This window comes from Equus asinus, chromosome 2 (genome assembly GCF_041296235.1).
Source record: "Equus asinus isolate D_3611 breed Donkey chromosome 2, EquAss-T2T_v2, whole genome shotgun sequence".
NCBI classification, from domain to species: domain Eukaryota; kingdom Metazoa; phylum Chordata; class Mammalia; order Perissodactyla; family Equidae; genus Equus; species Equus asinus.
Window position 1 is genome coordinate 176,645,963 of NC_091791.1, and position 21,060 is coordinate 176,667,022.

Genomic DNA, 21,060 nt, shown 5'->3' on the forward strand with positions numbered 1-21,060 from the left:
TGGGAGGTTTTATATTTTAAGTAACATTAAATTTCTGATTCCGCACAGACTTTCATTTAAGATGACTTCAGTGCTGACACTTACGATGCTGTTCTTCAGCCACGGCTACCAGCGCTTCCAAGACCTTGATACCTTCCTGAAAGACCTGAAGCTCAGCAGCGTCTTCCGGTTTCCTCTTGTCGATTTCCTGCAGTTTCCCCACCACAGAGGATACTAACGAGTAAATGTATGGGTACGACACGGCTGGATTCGGATACTGAAAAACCGAAAGGAGGAGCTGATAGGTCTTGATTTGTACCTAATAAGGTAAAAGACAAAAACAGTATAAACTGTAAATATAAATTTACATTTATATTAAAATGTAGATTTTAGTGTAAAATTTAAAAAGTAAATAAAAAAATGTAAAATTTTTAAAGTCCCTAAAAACAAGTATTTAAATTTATTTCTAATTTATCTTTAATTTTGGAAGTCCAAGTGCTAACAGGTATTCAAACTTGCATGCTGACAGTGGCTGCGCCAGCTGTGGTGGGAGCAGACGCACGAGGGTGTGTATGGGAGGGAAGGAGAACTACGAGGGGTTAGCTTTTCTTTTTTTCTCTAGTTCCCATGCACTCCCATGTGCCCCTCTATAATGTAAAAAACGAAAACCAAAACAACACACACACATAAACTTGAAAAAGATTTTTGATTTCAGAAAATGTTTTAGGCAAAAGCACACATATTTGACATTCCAATGTCATGGTGTTGAGTCTGGACTGTAATTCTGTATCAACATCAGAGGAAATTGGATGATTCATATTTTGATAATATAGTCATGCTCCATATAACATTTCGGTCAATGACAGACAGCTTACTGTACACCACTGTGAGCCTGCTCCAGAGAGCTCCTGCGAGGCTGAGGGAACATGGGGCAGAAGGACAAGACGACATGACCGTGTATCAAATACCTAAGTCACTCCTTGTTCAATTCATTGTGATGGTATCTGAGCGATTACTGTTTTCTGAGAGAGAAGCTGGTTCTTATATTTTATAATGTTTTTTTTTAATAATTTTTGTTTTTAAAGATTGGCACCTGAGCTAACAACTGTTGCCAATCTTCCTTTTTTTTTTTTCCTGCTTTTTTCTCCCCAATCCCCCCAGTACATAGTTGTATATATTTTTTTTAGTTGTGGGTCCTTCTAGTTGTGGCATGTGGGATGCTGCCTCAATGTGGCCTGACGAGCGGTGCCATGTCCACGCCCAGGATCTGAACCAGTGAAACCCTGGGCCACCGAAGCGAGTGCGCAAACTTAACCACTCGGCCACAGGGCCGGCCCCTGGTTCTTAAATTTTAAAGGTTGATATATTTGTGATCATGGGCTACAAACTCATTCTGTAACACAAAGGAACAGGAAATTAATCTAGCAAAGGAAGGGGCCATAAAGGAATGGGATCAACTTGTGTTGACTGTTTTTGGAACAGGTCCCATTATTTCAGAATCATACATTGAAGGCATACGCTGGAGTCTTCCTTCCTTCTTTTCTTTTTCTTTTAGGAAATCCACTATAATAAGCTACAAATTATCTTACTAAATGTCCCTTGTAAAGTTCTAGAGATACATCAATTTTAAGATGTCCCTATTTCAAATTTAGTTGTTTTTAAACATTTCCTTTTTCTTTCTCCGACTATACTCTATCCTCAGGGCCAAAGAATAAAACCATTATTATTTGCCTTTGTCACCCCAAGAATAGGAATTAATCCAAACCTAAAAATAAAAAAAATTTAGTCTGGTACTTCTTGTTAGAGCCAAGAAAATCACAAAGAAAAGTTTTGCAAAAGCCTAAACATTCCTATTAGAAATATCTCTCTGCTAAAGACACTCACCATAGGATCTTCTATCTCAAGAGCAGCCTTAAATCTGTCAATACAGCGCTTCTGCAGGCATGGGACGGTGGTTACTTCTGGACTGGTGGACAGAATAAACACCGTGAGAGCAGTAAGCAGACTGACTTCGTCAAGTTCGCGGTGTGTTCCGTCTACTGAAGAGAAATGATCAGTGAGAAACAGATCCCAACACTGCCTTATTTTCTGTTTTACGATCTGCGTGAAGTTGTCTCTAGTTTGGTAGTAACAATTTCTTTTCTGTACACAGCAGTTATAGACAATAAACACTGACTGACTTTAGAGTCCTGGCAAATGTTGTAGGTTTTATTTTTTTAAGATTTTATTTTTCCTTTTTCTCCCCAAAGCCCCCTGGTACATAGTTGTATATTTTTAGTTGTGGGTCCTTCCAGTTGTGGCATGTGGGATGCCGCCTCAGCATGGCCTGATGAGCAGTGCCATGTCCACACCCAGGATCCGAACCGGCTAAACCCTGGGCCACTGAAGCGGAGTGCATGAACTTAACCACTCGGCCACGGGGCCGGCCCCTGCTGTAGATTTTAAAATGTGCATTGTAAGTAATCCTGGAGGCAAGACTCACCGAAGTAATTATAATCTTCACAGGTAAAGACATCAGTAAATACATATATACATTTACTAGAAATATACATTTACAAATTGTGTGACTGTGGACATCTAACCCCATCTTCAGTTTTCTCATCTGTAAAATGGGAATAACAAGAGTACTTACAATGTTATGAGGAGTAAATGAGTTAATCCACGTAAAGCACTTAGAATAGCATGTTGCGTATAATGCTCAATATGTATTAGCTATTTTTTATTATTTTTATTGTGAAGCTACACAGAAATGCTTAGACAGGTTTTTTTGTTGTTAAGTTTACAGTATTCATGTTTTGGAGGCTAGCCTGGTGGCACAGTGGTTACGTCCGCAAGCTTCGCTTTGGTGGCCTGGGGTCTGTGCTTCAGATCCTGGGCGTGGACCTACACCCCACTCATCTGCCATGCTGTGGCAGGGTCCCACACACAAAATAGAGACAGATGGGCACAGATGTTCACTCCGGGACAATCTCCCTCAAGCAAAAAAAGGAAGACTGGCACTAGATGTTAGCTCACGGCCAATCTTCCTCATCAAAAAAAAAACACGGATTCATATTTTGATAATAGTCATGTTCCACATAACATTTCAGTCAATGACAGAGCTTATACGATGGTGGTTTCACAGGATTACCATATGGCTTAGGTGTGTAGGAGGCTATACTATCTAGGTTTGTGTAAGTACACTTTATGATGTTTGCACAATGATAAAATTGCCTAATGACGCATTTCTCAGAACATATCCTCATGGTTAAGTGATGCGTTACTGTACACGTGTCAGGTGAAAATATCTCAGCATTTTCCTACATGTACTATTTCTTAACAGTACAGAAAAACCTGGAAATACCTGCATGGGCCACAATCATTCGATGGAATTTTCTATTAGATGTAATTTACGCTCATTTTCCTAAGTCATACTCTCATTAAGTAATTCTAAATGAAACTGCTGTGAAAAAATCAATGTTATTTGAAAAGGAAAAGGTGTGGCAAATTCAACTCATTAAACTGTATAAGAATGGATTGCTCACTTACAAAGAAATGACATATCTATAGACCTGTATCTATATATGTAGAAGCTTTGGTAACATTCTTTCAGCTATTATTTAAGAAACATTTACTACGTGCCAGCACTCTTTTTGGCACTGAGAATACAATTTACAGAGAAGATATACTGTATACCACGAAGTAAATAATTTAATTTCAGCTAGTCACAAGATTTATGAATATAAAAAATATATTAAAAGATAATAGAGGGGCTGGCCCAGTGGCACAGTGGTTAAGTTTGAGTGCTCTGCTTTGGTGGCCCAGGGTTCACGGGTTTGGATCCCAGGCACGGACCTACATACCACTCATCAAGCCATGCCGTGGCGGCATCCCACATACAAAAGAGAAGGAGATTGACATGGATGTTAGCTCGGGGACAATCTTCCTCAAGCAAAAAGAGGAAGCGTGGCAACAGATGCTCGTTCAGGGCCAATCTTCCTCACATACACACACAAAAAAGATAATAGCAACTCCAGAGTTGCTATGTTGGGTGTCAGAGAAAGCCTTGAGGTTAATATCTGAGCTGTCACTTGAGACAGAGTTACAATGAAAGCATAATATTATGGACGAGTGGGATTTATTTTATAAAAATAATTTGAATAGGGGGCTGTGGTTAAGTTCACGCGCTTTGGCAGCCCAGGGTTTTGCCGGTTCAGATCCCGGGCGTGGACATGGCACAGCTCATCAGGCCATGCTGAGGCGGTGTCCCACACAGCACAACCAGGGGCACCCACAACTAGAATATACAACTATGTACTGGCGGGCTTTGGGGAGAAGAAGAAGGAAAAAAACAAAAATAATTTGAACAATTTTAAGGTAAAATAGGTACATGGTCAACATTTAAAATAATGACAGCATTATTATAAGCACCTTATATATATTAAATATTTAATCCTCACAATAGCACCATGAGGTATGTACTCTTATTTCTCCCATTTTATGGAAGAGAGACTGAGGAACAGGAATTCAGTTATTTGCCCAAATCACATAATCAGTAAAGCAAACAGTTTGATCCCAGAGAGCATACTGTTAACCATGTGACACTGCTTCCCATACAGTCAAGCTATTTTTAATCATTCATAGCAACCTGAAACTACAACACGGTCAGTTAGTCTGTTTAGTAAAAATGTCCTTTTATTCTCAGTAAGATAAAGCTCTCCTGGGTTCCTCTTCTCATTTCTTCTAAAATTCCCCTGTTCCCCTCACCCCTGCCCCAATCCCCTTATTCCCATTCTCTTTTACCTAGGATGGAGGCAAGGTTCCCTGAGCACCAGCCCCACAGAGGGGAGAGGTCTGTGTGGCAAGAAGTGAGGCCTCTGGCCAAGAGCCACGAGTGAGCCATCTTGGCAAGGATCCTGTAGCTGCCATGCCAGCTAACATCCGAACCTGAGTAACTTCAGGAGAGACCCTGAGCCGGAACCATCCAGTTCTGCTGCTCTGAATTCCTGACGCACAAACTACCAGATAATAAATGTTCGCTGTTTTAAGCCACTAAGTTTTGGCGCAATTTGTTGCATAGCGAATGGTTTACCTGTCGTGATCAGCTCCTTTAACTTCTCTCAGTATCTAGCCTAAATCCTCAAGGTCCTAACCTCGTTCCCTGAGACCCAACAAAAAAACATCTTCTTGTGTGTGTGATGAAAGAGGCAAGCTCATTATAACTCAACATAAAAACTCACACCTGTCACTTTCCTTCCTTATTTCCTTTTCTTCTCTCTCACCAGCAGAGGTTAATCCTTCGAAACGTGCTGTGAGTTTTATTCCTTCCTGCCTAGAAAGGGACATTGCTTCCCTCCCTTATACTTCCGACTCCAACCCCATCTCTGCCTTCTTTTCTTTCCATAAGCACGAACTTATGCTAGAGTCTCAGCTTTAAACAAAAATTCCTTGACCGTACCTCTTCTTTCAGCTTTCTTGTCCTTCCCCCACCTCTGATCCGTACCTTGACACTGTATCTTAGACTGCTGACACTCTCCTGCCATTAGAACTCTTGTCTTTGGCTTCTGTGATTGTGTCCTCTCCTGAATCTTCTCCCATCCTGCTCCAAAAACTCGAGCTGGTGATTTCAACCATCCATAGGTTGCAGTGACAACGTCCAAATATACGTAGTCTAGAATCACCTCTAGCCCAGACTCCTTCTCGAACTCCAGACCTCTGCATATTCGCTCCACTTGATTATTCTTTAGGCATTTCAGTGAATGGCACTCGAGTGCTCCAGTCACCTTACCCTTGCTCCTAGACCAAACTATCAGTAAATTCTGTGAACACGTGCTTCACATCTTATTTTTCATTATTCTACTCCTCTTCATCTTTACCGCTACTATCTTACCTCCAACAATCTTACTTTCTTTTCCAACTGCTGCCAGAGCAATTCTTTAGAAATGCAAACCCCGTCACTTTACTCCCTTTCTTAAAACCCTTTATGAATCCACATGCATATTAAAAGCAGTCCAAAGTACAAATCATGTGAACCCTCCACAATCCGGCCCCATGCACCACCCACTTCACCTCTTTCTCTACTAATCACCAGCTGCCACTCTCCTACTCTTTTCCCTCAGCCCCACATTCCTCATTTCTTTACTTGCTGTCACCAAATGGAGCATCCTATTTTGGTCTCCAGGTGTTTGATCAAAATGTTGTGCCTGGAAGCTGTTTCTGTGATGTCCGTGTGGGGGCGCTCTCTGCTTCTTTAAGAAACGGCCTCTCCTGAGAAGCCTCTGGTGGTAGATGTAGACGTGCACGACTGAGATGCCCTTTGTGGCGGCCTGTGCTGCCCAGCAGGAGGGAGTGTGGTCAGCTGCCAGCTCCACGAGGACTGGCCTCAGCCACGGAGCTGCCTTGACTGACATCACATGCTTCTCTCTGAGGACAAGGCCCAGGCCATTTCTGTCCCAGGTGAGACCGTCTGAATGGCAATCTCCAGAGCTCCCTTGACAGGTTCGCTGAGCTTTGTTGGGGGCCCGCACTGCAGTCTGACTTTTCCTTGGCCCAATCTTGTTTCCCCCTATTTCCTTCAGATGTTGCTCCTTAATAAATCTCTTGTTCCTCAAACCCCATCTCAGCATGAGAGAACCCTACCTGTGACACTTTGCTTAATTCACTAAACAGGGCTAATTAGTCTAATTTTTTGCCAGTTAGCCCCTTTTTATATTGTATTAGGAATGCAGTGATAAATAAGACATTACATTACTGTTCCCTTCAAGGAGCACCTTATGGTATGGATCATACCCGACAGCAATTTATAGGCACTAAACTCCACTAGACTCCCAATTTTGGGCACAAAGTAGGTGGTCAATAAATGATGAATTCAATTGAAATCTTTTTACCATATGAAATCGAATATGGTGCACTGTGACCTTTAGAAACAGAATAAGGAGGTGGGGATAATTTGTAATATGTCTAAAGACTTTTTACTCACTATAACATAACGTTGAAAATGAAAACTATACAACAATCACAAGAGAAAAACAAATTTTAATGGATACTGAACATAAAACCAGCTATCATTTATTGATAGACACCAGGTAATAAGTGAGATGCTTTTCGTATATTATGTTACTGCTCTAACAATTTCCTGCAACATAATATCCTTATTGTGTTAATGAGAAAACTAAGGCTTAGAGAAACTTGGTAGCTTGGCTAGTCAGTTAGCTAGTAAGTGCTGGAGTGAGGACATGAACCAGATGGGTCTAATTTATATTTATAATGCATAGTTTATGCACTTTTCAGACTGTGTATATTAGAAAGTTCTGTCAGTCATAGATCATACTCAATTTTAAAATTAACGTAATATTACATTTGAAGGTCTCTCACTGTCAACACAAGCTGCCATTTAATTGCATTAAAGGTTAAAGACATTAAAATGAGAACATAGACGTTTCTAGATTATCTCCTTATACATATTCTGTAAACTCATATGTAGTGAATACGGTCTCCTTCAGATGAGACTGCCAAACATGATCAAGAAAATAGCTTCTTCTCAAAAAACTGTCCCTCTTGCTTTTGAAAACAAACCGAACAGCTGCTTCCAAAGAACCTTAATTACCTGGATCCCAGAAGTCGAGAACTGTCATTAAAGCGCTACGGAGAAGGTCAGTCCAAGCAGCATGGCTCTTCTCTGCCCTGGCCATGGGAGAAGACAGTATTCCTTTCAGAGCCTGTACGGAAGCGGCCACTGTGGACGATAGGTGGCCACCAGGTAACCTCACAGCAGTTTCTCGGAGGACCCCAATAGTGAGGTACAGTAGGGTAGGGAGAATTGAGATGCTTCCTGTAAGATACATTAAAAAAACCCCTCTGTATTTCAGTTTATGTATGCAGGTCCTATAAAGAAATCATCAATGAGTAGGACACTGTCAAAGATTTCTAGCTTTTAAGATTATTTTTCATAAAGGATTGTAACTGTTAAGATAATTTAAGTAACTTTAAGACTGGATTAAATTTTGGTTATAATCGAACATGTTATTTAAATTGTGTCAGTATTATCTTCTTCTGTCTTGTCTTATTTGGTAGTTGACAGATGTTGAGTTTACTTTTATTTATTTTTTAATGTGGTAAAATATACACAACATAAAATTTACCATTTTCAAGTATACAATTCTGTGGCATGAAATAAATTCACAATGCTGTGCAACCATCGCCACTATCTATTTGAATTTATTTTATATTAAACTCTTTTTCCAGGGAATTTGTAGCAATCCACTAGGTACAAAACATTACAGTTTCCATGGCCACTAAGGAGTTGAAAAGTCATTTATGTTTAAAATGAAGGGACTAAAGCTAAAATGGTCAATTTAATTTTCCCGGAGGCTACTCAACAGAACTTGTATATTTTTACCACTAATCTTCTGCTAGTCACTTTTTCTGCCACTTGGAATAAGGCAGTGTGTGAGAACAAGGAAAACAGGTTTTAATTAAAATTGGAGCTTAAAGTCATGTTAAAAATAAATGAGCACATAAACTGGTCAAGACACATTTAAGCAGAAATACACTTACCAATTAAAAAGTATCTATTAAGTATCGAGTACCTATTATGTACAAGATTTCCTAGAGGATACAAAATTTCATTGCAAACAAAGCATATATGTCTGTGTATATATTTATCTTCTTTATGTATAATAATCAATTACATATAATGCCTCTATATGACACACAAAAACTAAGTGTTACTCACAGAAGCAACATATATATACACATGCACATGAAAAATCCAAACTCAGTATGAGCTAGTGTTTTTAGGGAAACTTTCACAAACGAGGGAGGCCTGGAGCTGAACTTCAAAGGAAGGCAAAATTTTAAAAGGGAGAGAAGGGGATGGGGTCGTTTCAGATCAAGTAACACCACGGACAACGGCACAGAACAGGGATGAGCAGGAGGACTCCTGGGTTCAAGAGTCACACAGAAGGAACCCACAGCAGAGCCGCATAGAGAGCCTTAAATGAAATATATTAACAGTATGGGCCTGATTCCAAACAGAACTGGCTATGACAAACTTCTGTCATCACTGAGGCAGTGAAGTCCATTAGAGACTGTATACCAAAAAATGCCCAAGGGCTAATAACTGCCACAGACCAGTTTAAAATACTGTCAACCATAGATGAGCTTATCCGTCTATACTACTTGCTGTCTCTGTATTTACTTTCACCCTTTTAGTAAAACAAATTATTAGATGTAATGTTAATCTTAGAGGATTAAAAACATTATTCAAACCTTTGGGTCAGCATTACTTTGATGAGAAAAGGCTTAGCCACCATTATCTCCTGTATCTACTGAACCCACCCACTTCCTTCCAGGTCAAGTACAGCAATCCCACAGCACAGCATACCTTCCGGAGAGCACACTGCGGGAAGCTCAGCGAGGATAACCAAGGCAGCGGAAACCAATCTACTTCCATCCTCTGACAGCATCTGTGGCTTTCTGGCTTTTACTCCTGGGCTACCTGTCAATTTAGGATTTAGTTCTGGGAGCTGTCTAACTAGGATGCACACACACAATTCCAATGTTGCAAAAACCAAAGATTTCCCAGGCACAAGTCCTCCTGTGTCCTTTCCCTCTCCAAATTCAGGCAGGGTTTCCTTTTCAGCAGCACCATCATCAACTAAAAGACAGAAAGAACAGTGATGAATAAATGCTTTGCTTGTTTTGCTTCTGGTAGACGGCAATTTAGTTCATTTCTATTGTGGGTAACACATTTAAATGGCGAAAATCTTGGGTCTTAAAGATTGAAAGAGAAAAGAGTTATGGAGATAAAAGTAGTTGTCTTTATTGTGACTTTTTTCTTTTTTGGAAGATTAGCCCTGAGCTAACATCTGCTGCCAATCCTCCTCTTTTTGCTCAGGAAGACTGGCCCTGAGCTAACATCCGTGCCCATCTTCCTCTACTTTATGTATGGGACGCCTACCACAGCATGGCTTGCCGAGTGGTGCCATGTCCGCATCCAGGATCTGAACTGGCGAACCCCAGGCCGCCGAAGCGGAACGTGCACACTTCACTGCTGCACCACCGGGCTGGCCCTATTATGACTTCTTATTGCAATGGATCAAAAGAAATCCTTGGGGGCTGGCCCCGTGGCCGAGTGGTTAAGTTTGTGCGCTCTGCTGTGGCGGCCCAGGGTTTCACCAGTTGGAGTTCTGGGTGCGGACATGGTACCGCTCATCGGGCCATGCTGAGGCAGCATCCCACATGCCACAACTAGAAGGACCCACAACTAAAAATACACAACTGTGTACCAGGGGTTTGGGAGAAAAAGGAAAAATAAAATCTTAAAAAAAAAAAGGAAATCCTTAATAACCTTCTCAGTCTTAAAAAATATCGTTTGGTTAACTCCTTGCTATTAAGAATGTGAACCTGACAGCTGGAGCTCCAGCACGGACCTTGTGACCTTAAGTATCGATAGTGGCTGGCCAGAAAGATGGGAACCAAGGTCTCTGATGTCTTTTAAGAAACTGACACACCAGCCCAGGACTGCCTAGATCTGGTCTTCTCTTAGCTGAGAGAGTAAGTCCTTGTGTTTCACATCCACTGTTACATTGGGTTTTCTGTCATATGTAGTCAAATGTAACCTTAAATAATAAACTCACCAATACTGAATTAGACTTGCAAAAAAGCAATTTAATCACTTTGTAAAACCTAAGTCATTAAAAATTGTCAGTAGTTCTTTCCATGTACATTGGTAAACACTTAGCTAAACTAAGTATGCAACCAGTATGAGATTTTTTTTCCCTTCTAGGATTTTGTTAAAATTCTCCTTTCCCCAAGAACAGTAATTTAGCTACTAACAATATCCAAGCTAACATGTAGAGGTGACTGAGAGGACGTAAAGCCGTCCCTAGAGAAGTTTCATTTGTACTACACACAATAGACTATCAGAACGACACAGACACATAAGCAATACTTTAAGAAACAATGATGCTATGTAATTAACTTGGCATTATGGTTAACATTCACCTTCTGCACTTCGTCTTTTCTCCTTCACATGTTCTTGAGCCGCACAGATAATCTGCCTTACCACTTCAAGTGAAGCCAATTGAATGGAAGGTGATTCTCGGGTCAAAATTACTCGATGTAGTACATTCAACAACTCGATACCCAGGTCCTATCACAGAAAACATTTAGGGGAGACTGTACTGGAAATCACATACTTTCTTTTTTTAAAATACCAATGTTAAAGGCCATGACAAAATTCAGAAACATAAAATACAACAAATTGCTCACAAAAAGTAAAGGTGTTAGTGCAAGGAAGTTATAGAGCACTAGCTCTATTTTAAACCAACTCCAGATTTGTTTTTGTCCAATCTTGCGGGAGATGGCACTATGACAAAAGATCATTTTCACACAGGTCCTAAACTGGGAAAACAGAAAAAGAAATTTCCAAAACAAGATGAGGAACATGGCTAAAAGAATACAAGGAGCACCATGTAGACTCCCAGAGTTACATTAAGGTTTTCTAGTAATAACAGAATGATGGAGAAGGATGACATTAAAAGTAGGTAAGTTAATAAGCATAGAATAGATATTTCTCTAAAGAATAAAATACATGAGACAAATACTATTTCATTTCTCCCTTTTCTTTTCCATTGTTACTCTGATGGCTTTCTTTGATCTTTGAAAATAACAGAGTAAATCTGTCATTATACTACTTGTTTTAACACAGAATAAACAAGCACAAAAAAGTTTAAAATTTATTCAAGTACAATCCAAGTCAGGTAGGAACCTGATTAATACTTTAAACCTAACATAGGAAAGTGTTAATAAGTTAAATAACAATCTATATAGAGAGGAAATCATACCATCCATTCTTTTTAACATCCAACAGGCAATGATAAAAACTTAACAGGGGCTGGCCCAGTGGCACAGTGGGTTAAGTGTACACATTCCACTTTGGTGGCCCGGGGTCCGCTGGGTTGGATCCCGGGTGCAGACATGGCACTGCTCATCAAGCCATGCTGTGGCAGGCACCCCACATATAAAGTAGAGGAAGATGGGCACGGATGTTAGCTCAGGGCCAGTCTTTCTCAGCAAAAAGAGGAGGATTGGCAGATGTTAGCTCAGAGCTGATATTCCTCAAAAAACAAAAAAAACCCACTTAATATACTGGGAATACGTGATGCTAAGGGGGCCTGCCCAATGCATAGTTGCTCTTGGGCAAGCAGTTAAAGGAAGTGCCATACTTCATACAGTGATCCTTCTACCATGGTCACAAGTGGCTCAGACACTGGTGTCTGACTCCACCTACAGGCTAGCCAGTAGTCTCTTTAAAAGACCTGGAGAGAGAACTCAGCCAAAAGGAATACTTTCTAAAAGACAGTAACTACACGAACCAAGCAGACTGTCTCTTGGGGAAATGCTACATGTAACTAGGGACTACTGCCCTGGACAGTGCCATATAGAACCTTCCCACCATCGCAGAAAGTTTGACTAAAGAGCTACTACTATACAGCGTGGTTAGCGGCAGCAGCAGAGATAAGCGCAGAAGCAGAGACGGAAAGCAGCAGTCAGAGGCACGACTGCTCCTGGGTCAGCACAGGTGCTGATGACACTCCAGATCTGAGGCCTAGCTGTGGAGCTGGCTCAGTTTTCTTCTTACTTCTATGTGTTCACTCTCTGTTTGCCATAGTAACCTGAACATGTTTCTGTTCCTGTTCCTTGAAATCTACAGAAGCCAAACAAAAAACAAGAAATCACCTGATCACTACCAATTTTAGATCTGGGCCAAGGAACATCTAGAAGGGCCTGTAATGCATGTAAACAAGCAGTAATGCTCTCCATGGTTGCATCTGAGCGTAAGGAACACAGAAATTCCACACTGATTCCTGTAGAAAGCAGAAAAAGAGGAGGTTTCTTTGAGATTCGTAGTTTATGAAGTTAAATAATTATCTATTTTGATAAGATATACAAATAAACCAGCAAAAAGGTAATGCAAATAAGCCAGAATGAATTTAAGACTCTAAATAATTAAGTGATAAGGCAAGTCTTTTAATAGTTTGTTCTAATCTACATGTACACAAAGAATAATCTCATTTAGGCTTGTGTACTATTGCACAGTTGCTATGAAATAGTTCAAAGATGCAAAAATTACAATAAAATTGCACGAGAGAACTTAATATGGAGAGTTTCATAACTTCGTTTTGACTAAAATTTATTGAGTAATTACCACGTATCAGGCACTGCACTTCCTATGTATCATTTCATTTCATTCTCACAATACCCGAGGAAGTAGCTACTATTATTACCACTCTTTCGGAGATAGGGAAATGAGCATAAGTAATTTAATTTGCTCCAGGTCAGTTACCATGGGGAACATCAAGAATCTGAACTGAGGAGTCAAACTGCACAGCTTATACTCATAATAATGCTGCCATCCTTTGTTCTACAAAGTTTGTTTCTAAAAAGCTCTTGTCTCAAGGCAAATGAAAGCAAATTTTTAATATACCCAAGGATACAGGAAATCTGGTCATGTCTATTCTGGAAAAGAATAACAATAGAAGTCTATGAACCATAAATCTTACTTAGTTCATTCACTTACCTTTATAACCCTCACATTTCATTTAACCAATAACTTCTTCATAGGTACTGATCTAATGGGTTGTTTCCTCAGAACTAGGTAAACATGAAAACCATTCATTTCATCTATTCTAGAACCTCACTGTATCTTAGAAAGATACCTCACTTTAAAAATGAAGTTCTAAGAAAGCCAAAAAATGTGTTAAACTTCACAAATCTAAAAATCTCATTTATCTTTGACTTTAAATATTTGCTTGCAATTCTGTACCTTTGAGTATACTTTTTTGAACCTTGCAATCCCTGAGACATACTGAGAAATTCAGAACACTGGGAGACACCACAAGGATCTTTAAAAAATCCTGTGGAAGGAACTAGGCTTCTCTTGCAATTTGTATCATTCATTCAACTTGATGCTGAAGCCAGCTTGTAATGGGATTTCAGACTTAATATAAAGAAATGTGCAACTTTACAAAATGTAAACAAGTTTACTCAGTTGTATCAAGGCTATCACTAAACCTAACAAAGAGGGAGGTAATGGCTACCTAGAGCTGATGGGCAGAGACACAATTCAAGAAAAACTGCAGGGCTGGAAGCTTGTAAGCTTTTACTCACCTAAAATAAGATGGAATCTATCAGTGTAGACATCCTCAGGGGACTTGACTGTAGCCCCAGATGATGAACCCTGACACATGGAAGTTGGTGTCACAGGCCTTGAGAGATTAGATGCTCCTTCGTCTGGGTCAGCGACCACAAAGCCTGTGCTTGTAAGCCACAGAGCTGTGGCATGGAGGATAAGTGCCCAGGAGTTGGAATAATGCAATTTTGCATTTTCACTAGTCTCTGCTGTGTAGAAAGCACCACCTACAAAAAAAAGAAGCCAACACTTTCAGGAGAAATAAAGAGAGATGAGCTCACACTTCATTTTCTCTTTTCTCTGTTATGAGACAGAGACCATTTCCATCACCCCAAAAGTTCCTTTAACACCTTCACTGCCAGTCCCCAACACCCCAAGGCAACTACTTTCTTTCTTTGTTTCTTTTTTGTTGAGGTAACATTGGTTTATAACATTATATAAATTCCAGGTGTACATCATTATATTTTGATTTCTGTGTAGAATACATCATGTTCACCACCCAAAGACTAATAAGGCAACTACTTTCTGACTCTTACCACCACAGATTAATTGTGCCTGTTCTTCGACTTCACTAAAACGGAAAAAGACACAGTATGAACTCGTTTGTGACCAAGTTTTTGTTTAATAACATTTTTGGAGATTCATCTACGCTGCTTTGTTATCATTGTCATCGACGTCTTTATTTCTACCGAGTACAATTGTTGGGTCATAGGGTTGATGTACCTTCACAACTTTATAAGAAATCTGCAGGCTCTTAATTTTTTATTTTTAATCATAAAATATTTTAAAACAAGTACATTGATTTATGTCTATCATTTACTTCTGCTGATAAATTATGTCAATAAATCAGTTTATTTCCATTTTTATGTTATTGAAAAGTACAATAAACACTCTACATATTTCTTTGTGTATAACTCCAATTAAAATTCTAATAGAACTTGACAGGCTGACCTTAAAATTCATATCAAAGAGTAAGAAAAAGAAAAAACAGACATTTTGGAATAACATGAAGATTAAGAGAAGCTAACAAATATCCAAACCTTAAAATGCAGTATTCATAACTGACTATAAAAATCAGCTCCCTCTACCTATTCCATGCACACAAAATAAATCCCAGCTGGACTGAAGTCCAAAATGTAAAAAGCAAGACTGTAAACCTTACAGGTCTTTATGATCTTAAGTAAAAAAATGTGTCAGGGGGCTGGCCCCGTGGCCGAGTGGTTAAGTTCACGCGCTCCGCTGCAGGCGGCCCAGTGTTTCGTTGGTTCAAATCCTGGGCGCGGACATGGCACTGCTCATCAAACCACGCTGAGGCAGCGTCCCACATGCCACAACTAGAAGGACCCACAACAAAGAATATACAACTATGTACCGGGGGGCTTTGGGGAGAAAAAGGAAAAAACAAAATCTTAAAAAAAAAAAAAAAAAAATGTGTCAGGTATTACACAAAAACACAAACCGCAAACTGACTACATTAATTTAAAACGGTAAACGAATAAGTTACAGACTGGGAGAAGATATCTGCAAGACATGGAACCACAAAAGAATAATACTAAAAATATATAAAAGATGAACAAATCAGTAAGAAAATGACAAATATCAAGTAGAAAATGGGCAAAGATTATGATTAGGTGATTTACGGAAGGAGAAACTTGGCCCATAAATCTATGAAAAAAGATTCTCAATCAAGGAAATAAAACAATGAGAGACTATTTCCTATCTATCAGATTGGCAAAAATTATTAAGTATGATAACATACAATGTTGGGAAGACGCAGTGAAACAGAAACATGCTGTTGGTGGGCATGTAAACTGGCATCACCACTCCGGAGAGCAATCTGGCAGCACCCTGTGAGGTGAGATGTCATGCCTCATGACCTAGCAAACCAGCTTCAGGGTGTCTTCCCTGAGGCCAGTCTCACATGCTTATTCTATGAAGGAAAATATTCTGAGGACAATGTTTCAGATAAACATTACCTGCTAAAGGAGAAATTCTGAAAAGTTACTGACTGTCACTCTAGGAATTATGTAGGTGTTTTAGGCCCTTACCGTCAACAGGAAGTTGGGAGGCAAATTCGGAAGGCAAAGTTAAGAGAGCAAAATCCTGAAGCGCAGCAAGCCAGAGCCGACTGAGCGTGCCCAGGTCTGTGTGGACTAGGTCAAGCAGACCGTCTGATGAACAGGACCCGTTTCTGACACACTCTTCTGAACAGGTGGTAGTCTTCAAAGGTTGTCTGCAGTTTCTATGTCTTTCTACAGCAATTATGTAGACCTGTTAAAGGTTAATTTGTAAATAGGAAAATCTTATACCCACTGAAAAGGTGCTATAATATTTTTATCTTGCTAAGGAGGTCGACTTACCTTTAAGTGAACTGGACTTGAAATGCACTATGATACCAAGAAGGTACACGTGTAACCACACACACAAAACTGGGGTAGAAAGATCCAAAAGTATTACCTTCAATGAGATATGTGAGGGATAACAAATACTTGGCAAATATGCTGCCACTCTGCATTTTACAACCATGACAGCTCTAACTAATGACCCAGCACTCTTTCTCACTAAACCTAGTTAGTATAATCCACCTCACCTTACGGCTTCAGGTGGCCATCTCTGAACTGCAATAAGCTGAAATACTGAAAATATCTTCTTTCAAAGTTGCCACTAAATCACTATAGAAGTTTACATAGATTTAATGTGGACTGTTTACAGGATTAACTATATGTTAAAATATTTAACATAGTACATAACACGGACCGCCCCTTTATCTATAACTGTAAAATCCAAAAAGCTCTGAAAAATATAAGTTTGTGGGAAATTAACCTGGTGGCAAAACTGACTAAACTTATGTGAGGCTATTTCTAGCCTATATCCAACACAGTGTGAATATTCAAAAATTTTACTACAGATATTATTAATGTATTTTTTTACTTTTTATTAAGATTTTATTTTTCCTTTTTCTCCAAATCCCCCTGGTACATAGTTTTATATTTTTAGTTGTGGGTCCTTCTAGTTTTAGCATGTGGGATGCTGCCTCAGCAGGGCCTGATGAGAGGTGTCATGTCCGCTCCCAAGATCCGAACCAGCAAAACTCTGGGCCACCTAAGGGGAGCATGTGAACTTAACCACTCGGCCACAGGTCTGGTCCCTAATGTATTTGATTATAGATTCTATGGTATTGCCCTGGAATTCCTGGATGGATACATGAAATATGCACTGTATTACTTTTTGAAAATCTCCCAAATTCTGAATTCCAAATATATCTGGCTCCAAGGATTTCAGATTGTGGATTACGGACTTCAATTATACAGAACTTGTTGGTCAGTCATCATCTTTATTAAGGAGAGAATAGGAGGAGGTACTGGGCTTAAGCAGGAGCCCAGAGATTCAAATTATTATAAAGAACACTGTAGAAGCAGAGAATTATTTGTAAAATAGGTTACAGAGATTACAGAATTTGTTTGTTCTACTAAAAGCGTATGTTTAAAAGCATACAGAGTTGGCTATTAAAGATCATTAGCTCCAGCTTATTAAATCTAGGCAGAACTACTTCCTAACAAAGGTTTGTTAACCCTACCTAATGACAAATATAGGTATTCTACAATCTACAGGTTTTAATCAGCTCCAGTGGAGGAAACTCTCTTACATATTGTTTAATTCTCTCAGTTGTAATCTGAGACTATACACCTTCATTAAAATGACATATGAACGCACACCGGCCAAGTGTGGTAGCTGCTGGAGCTAGATGATGAGTATATGTGGGTTTACCACACTATTCTATCTACTTTCATATATGCTTGAACATTTCCACAGTAAATTAAAAAATGATACAGCTTTCTCCCTGATTAGAAAATAAAGGTTAAACATCTTCCTATAAAATTTCCTTAATCTTAGAAAAGAAAATGACTATTATTTCATATTCAAAAGTCATTCTTTGAAAGAGCATTAAAAAAAAATTACAGTGTGTTATAGAGTTGATAGAACATACAAGCAAACCCACATTTTCAATAATTCAGATTTCAATAAAAGTTGATTTTCATTGGCTATTATAAAGTCTCTCTGACTCATGAGGTACCCTGCTTAAAGCAGTAGATAACAGACAATGGAGGACACTTCAGAATGCTTGGCCAAAATATCAATTAACATATAAATAAATCTCATGTTGAAAGTCTTTCACTAACCTTAAAAATGAACTTATTTGTGTTTTAAATAGTTAATTTCAGTTTATGGCCTGAGGTGTTTACTAACAACTTCCAAAATCCCAGTTATAAGTTGAGAAGCACTAACCTCTGCCCAGGCTTTTAGCACAGCTAAGATCTCCATGGTGGAAGCACTTTCATTATATAAGTGACTTAGAGCTTCTTTTCCAGCCTGTATTTTTGTTAATGATGAAACAAGCAACTGATGAACTCTCCGAAGATCATTAAGGTCACTTACAACTCCACTTGCTATCCAGGCACTGCAAACCTGGTTTTTAAGAAAATCAAAAGTTAATTAATTAATTAATTTATTTTTTGAGGAAGATTAGCCCTGAGCTAACTACTGCCAGTCCTCCTCTTTTTGCTGAGGAAGCCTCACCCTGAGCTAACATCCGTGCCCACCTTCCTCTACTTTATATGTGAGACGCCTACCACAGCATGGCTTTTGCCAAGTGGTGCCACGTCCGCACCCGGGATCCGAACCGGCAAACCCCAGGCCGCCGAGAAGTGGACGTGCAAACTTAACCGCTGAGCCACCGCACCAGCCCCTCAAAAGTTAATTGAAAGACTATAAATATCTCCCTTGTGAGTTCAGTAGAGCTCATCCACATCTTAGGAATCTAGTCACTGAAATCATCTTGCTGTAAGAAACTCAATGGATGTTGGTGATGACAGTCAAAGCCAGTATTTCAAAAGGGAACGAAGTCTGAGGTTGAAGCAAGGAAACCAGTGCTACTAAGTATAGAGTCTCAGATGTTATTAGTAGGGAGAAATTAAGCCACGAAAGGTACCACTTTATAAACGTCTGAATTACCATTTGAATTAAATCTCCAATCTTGATTATTTCATCTTATTATTTTAAGATTTTATTTTTCCTTTTTCTCCCCAAAGCCCCCTGGTACATAGTTGTATATATTTTCAGTTGTGGGTACTTCTAGTTGTGGCATGTGGGATGCCGCCTCAGCATGGCTTGATGAATGGTGCCATGTCCGCACCCAGGATCCGAACCAGTGAAACCCTGGGCAGCTGACGCTTAACTACTCGGCCACGGGGCTGGCCCCCTCATCTTATTATTTTAAAATCAGATATTGTATGGTTAATTAACAAAACTGTTGAAAGATAAAAACCCTAACATTTAAAATCCCAATGAAGATTTTGATTCTTTTGAAGGCAAGATATTAAAAAATAAAAAATAAAAAACCCCCATCATTAATAAGTCTCCAATGCAAAAAGTTTACTCAATTACCAAGGGCTGTGTACAGTTTTCCCTGGAGTCACAGTATTTCCTTTTCTAAAGAAAACTTATTTTTATTCTTCCATCTATTTATTCTGTTCCTGTCTCATTTTACAAAAGATTTCAAGTGGCTTACAGCACGAACACATATAATAAAGTGATGATAAATTAGAGACCTGACACAAAATTTAATACGGTTCTCTGAATACTGAAGATACTCAAACATTTCCTAAAGACAACTGAATAAAAGAAAGTTGAAAGAACTGACAAAAATTAGTTTATTCCATTATGTTTATAATTAATTTGATTCAAGTCAGTTCTGCTTTTAATTATTTCAGGTCATTTAGGGCTGGATATCAATATCAAGATTTGATAACCACCCCTGGAAAAGCAACTGTTTAAAATTGTCTATTATAGGGCTCTTAAATATATGAAAAATATTCAATCTCACTTGAAATACAAATCTAAACTATCCTGAGATATCCTTTTTACTTTATCACAGACAAAAATCTAAAAGTCTGAACACAGGGGCTGGCCCTGTGGCCGAGTGGTTAAGTTTGCACACTCTGCTGCAGGCGGCCCAGTGTTTCGTCAGTTTGAATCCTGAGCGCAGACATGGCACCGCTCATCGAGCCACGCTGAGGCAGCATCCCACATGCCACAACTAGAAGGACCCACAAGTAAGAATATACAACTATGTACCAGGGGGCTTTGGGGAGAAAAAGGAAAAAAATAAAATCTTTAAAAGTCTGAACACAGATACAAAGAACAGACTGGTGGTCACCAGAGGGGAAGGGGCCAGGCGGAGGGCAAAAGGGGTAAAGGGGCACATATGTACAGTGAGAGATGGCAACTAGACTTTCAGGGTGAACACGATGCAGTCTATATAGAAACTGAAATATAACGATAAGTACACCTGAAATTTACAGAATGTTATAAATCAATGTGACCTCATGAAAAAAACAAAACCAAAACTAAGATGGGTAAAATTTGACTAGTAGAAACAGAAGTATAGGGAAGGGGAGCCCCTAACATTTCTGGATCCTGGGGTAAGAATACAAACAGACCCCCATATCTTATGTCTTAATATTTTAAGTCATAAGTCAAACAAACAGACTGTTAGATAAAATGTGTACTATTTTAAAGTTATAAATCAAGCTAACAAATACTAAATAAAATATGCTCTACCCTTTCACCATAAAGAAAATCAAAAAATTTGACAACTCACAATGTTGCTGCGAATGTGGGACAATGGGTAGTTGTATACATTGCTGGTAGGACTTTAAATGAGTAAACCCCTAAAATATACTCTTTAACCTAGCAATTCAATCTTGGAGAATTTATCTCACATATATGCTTGCATCCAGTGAAGTGATCTACGTAGAAGGTCACTCACTGCAGTACTGTTTATAATAGCAAAAGATGAAGAAAACCCATATATCCATCACTGGTTAAATAAATCATGATATATC

At 39.2% G+C, this 21,060-nt stretch overlaps 1 protein-coding gene across 19 annotated transcripts in view; it reads right to left on the reverse strand.

Annotated features, from left to right (window-relative positions):
- HEATR5A (HEAT repeat containing 5A) overlaps positions 1 to 21,060 on the reverse strand; it is a 99,657-nt gene that overhangs the window by 1,716 nt on the left and 76,881 nt on the right. For 17 of the 19 annotated variants that reach the window (XM_070504200.1, XM_070504198.1, XM_044765440.2 and 14 more), the window contains 9 exons: positions 18,443 to 18,622; positions 16,204 to 16,426; positions 14,134 to 14,382; positions 12,703 to 12,830; positions 10,966 to 11,113; positions 9,344 to 9,616; positions 7,565 to 7,789; positions 1,864 to 2,018; positions 85 to 298 (listed from right to left, as the gene is read on the reverse strand). In XM_070504200.1, coding sequence (XP_070360301.1) covers positions 85 to 298; positions 1,864 to 2,018; positions 7,565 to 7,789; positions 9,344 to 9,616; positions 10,966 to 11,113; positions 12,703 to 12,830; positions 14,134 to 14,382; positions 16,204 to 16,426; positions 18,443 to 18,622 — 1,795 coding nt within the window. The remainder of the gene's footprint in view (positions 1 to 84; positions 299 to 1,863; positions 2,019 to 7,564; positions 7,790 to 9,343; positions 9,617 to 10,965; positions 11,114 to 12,702; positions 12,831 to 14,133; positions 14,383 to 16,203; positions 16,427 to 18,442; positions 18,623 to 21,060) is intronic. The other 2 variants (XM_044765443.2, XR_011501537.1) reach the window with 2 other exon arrangements.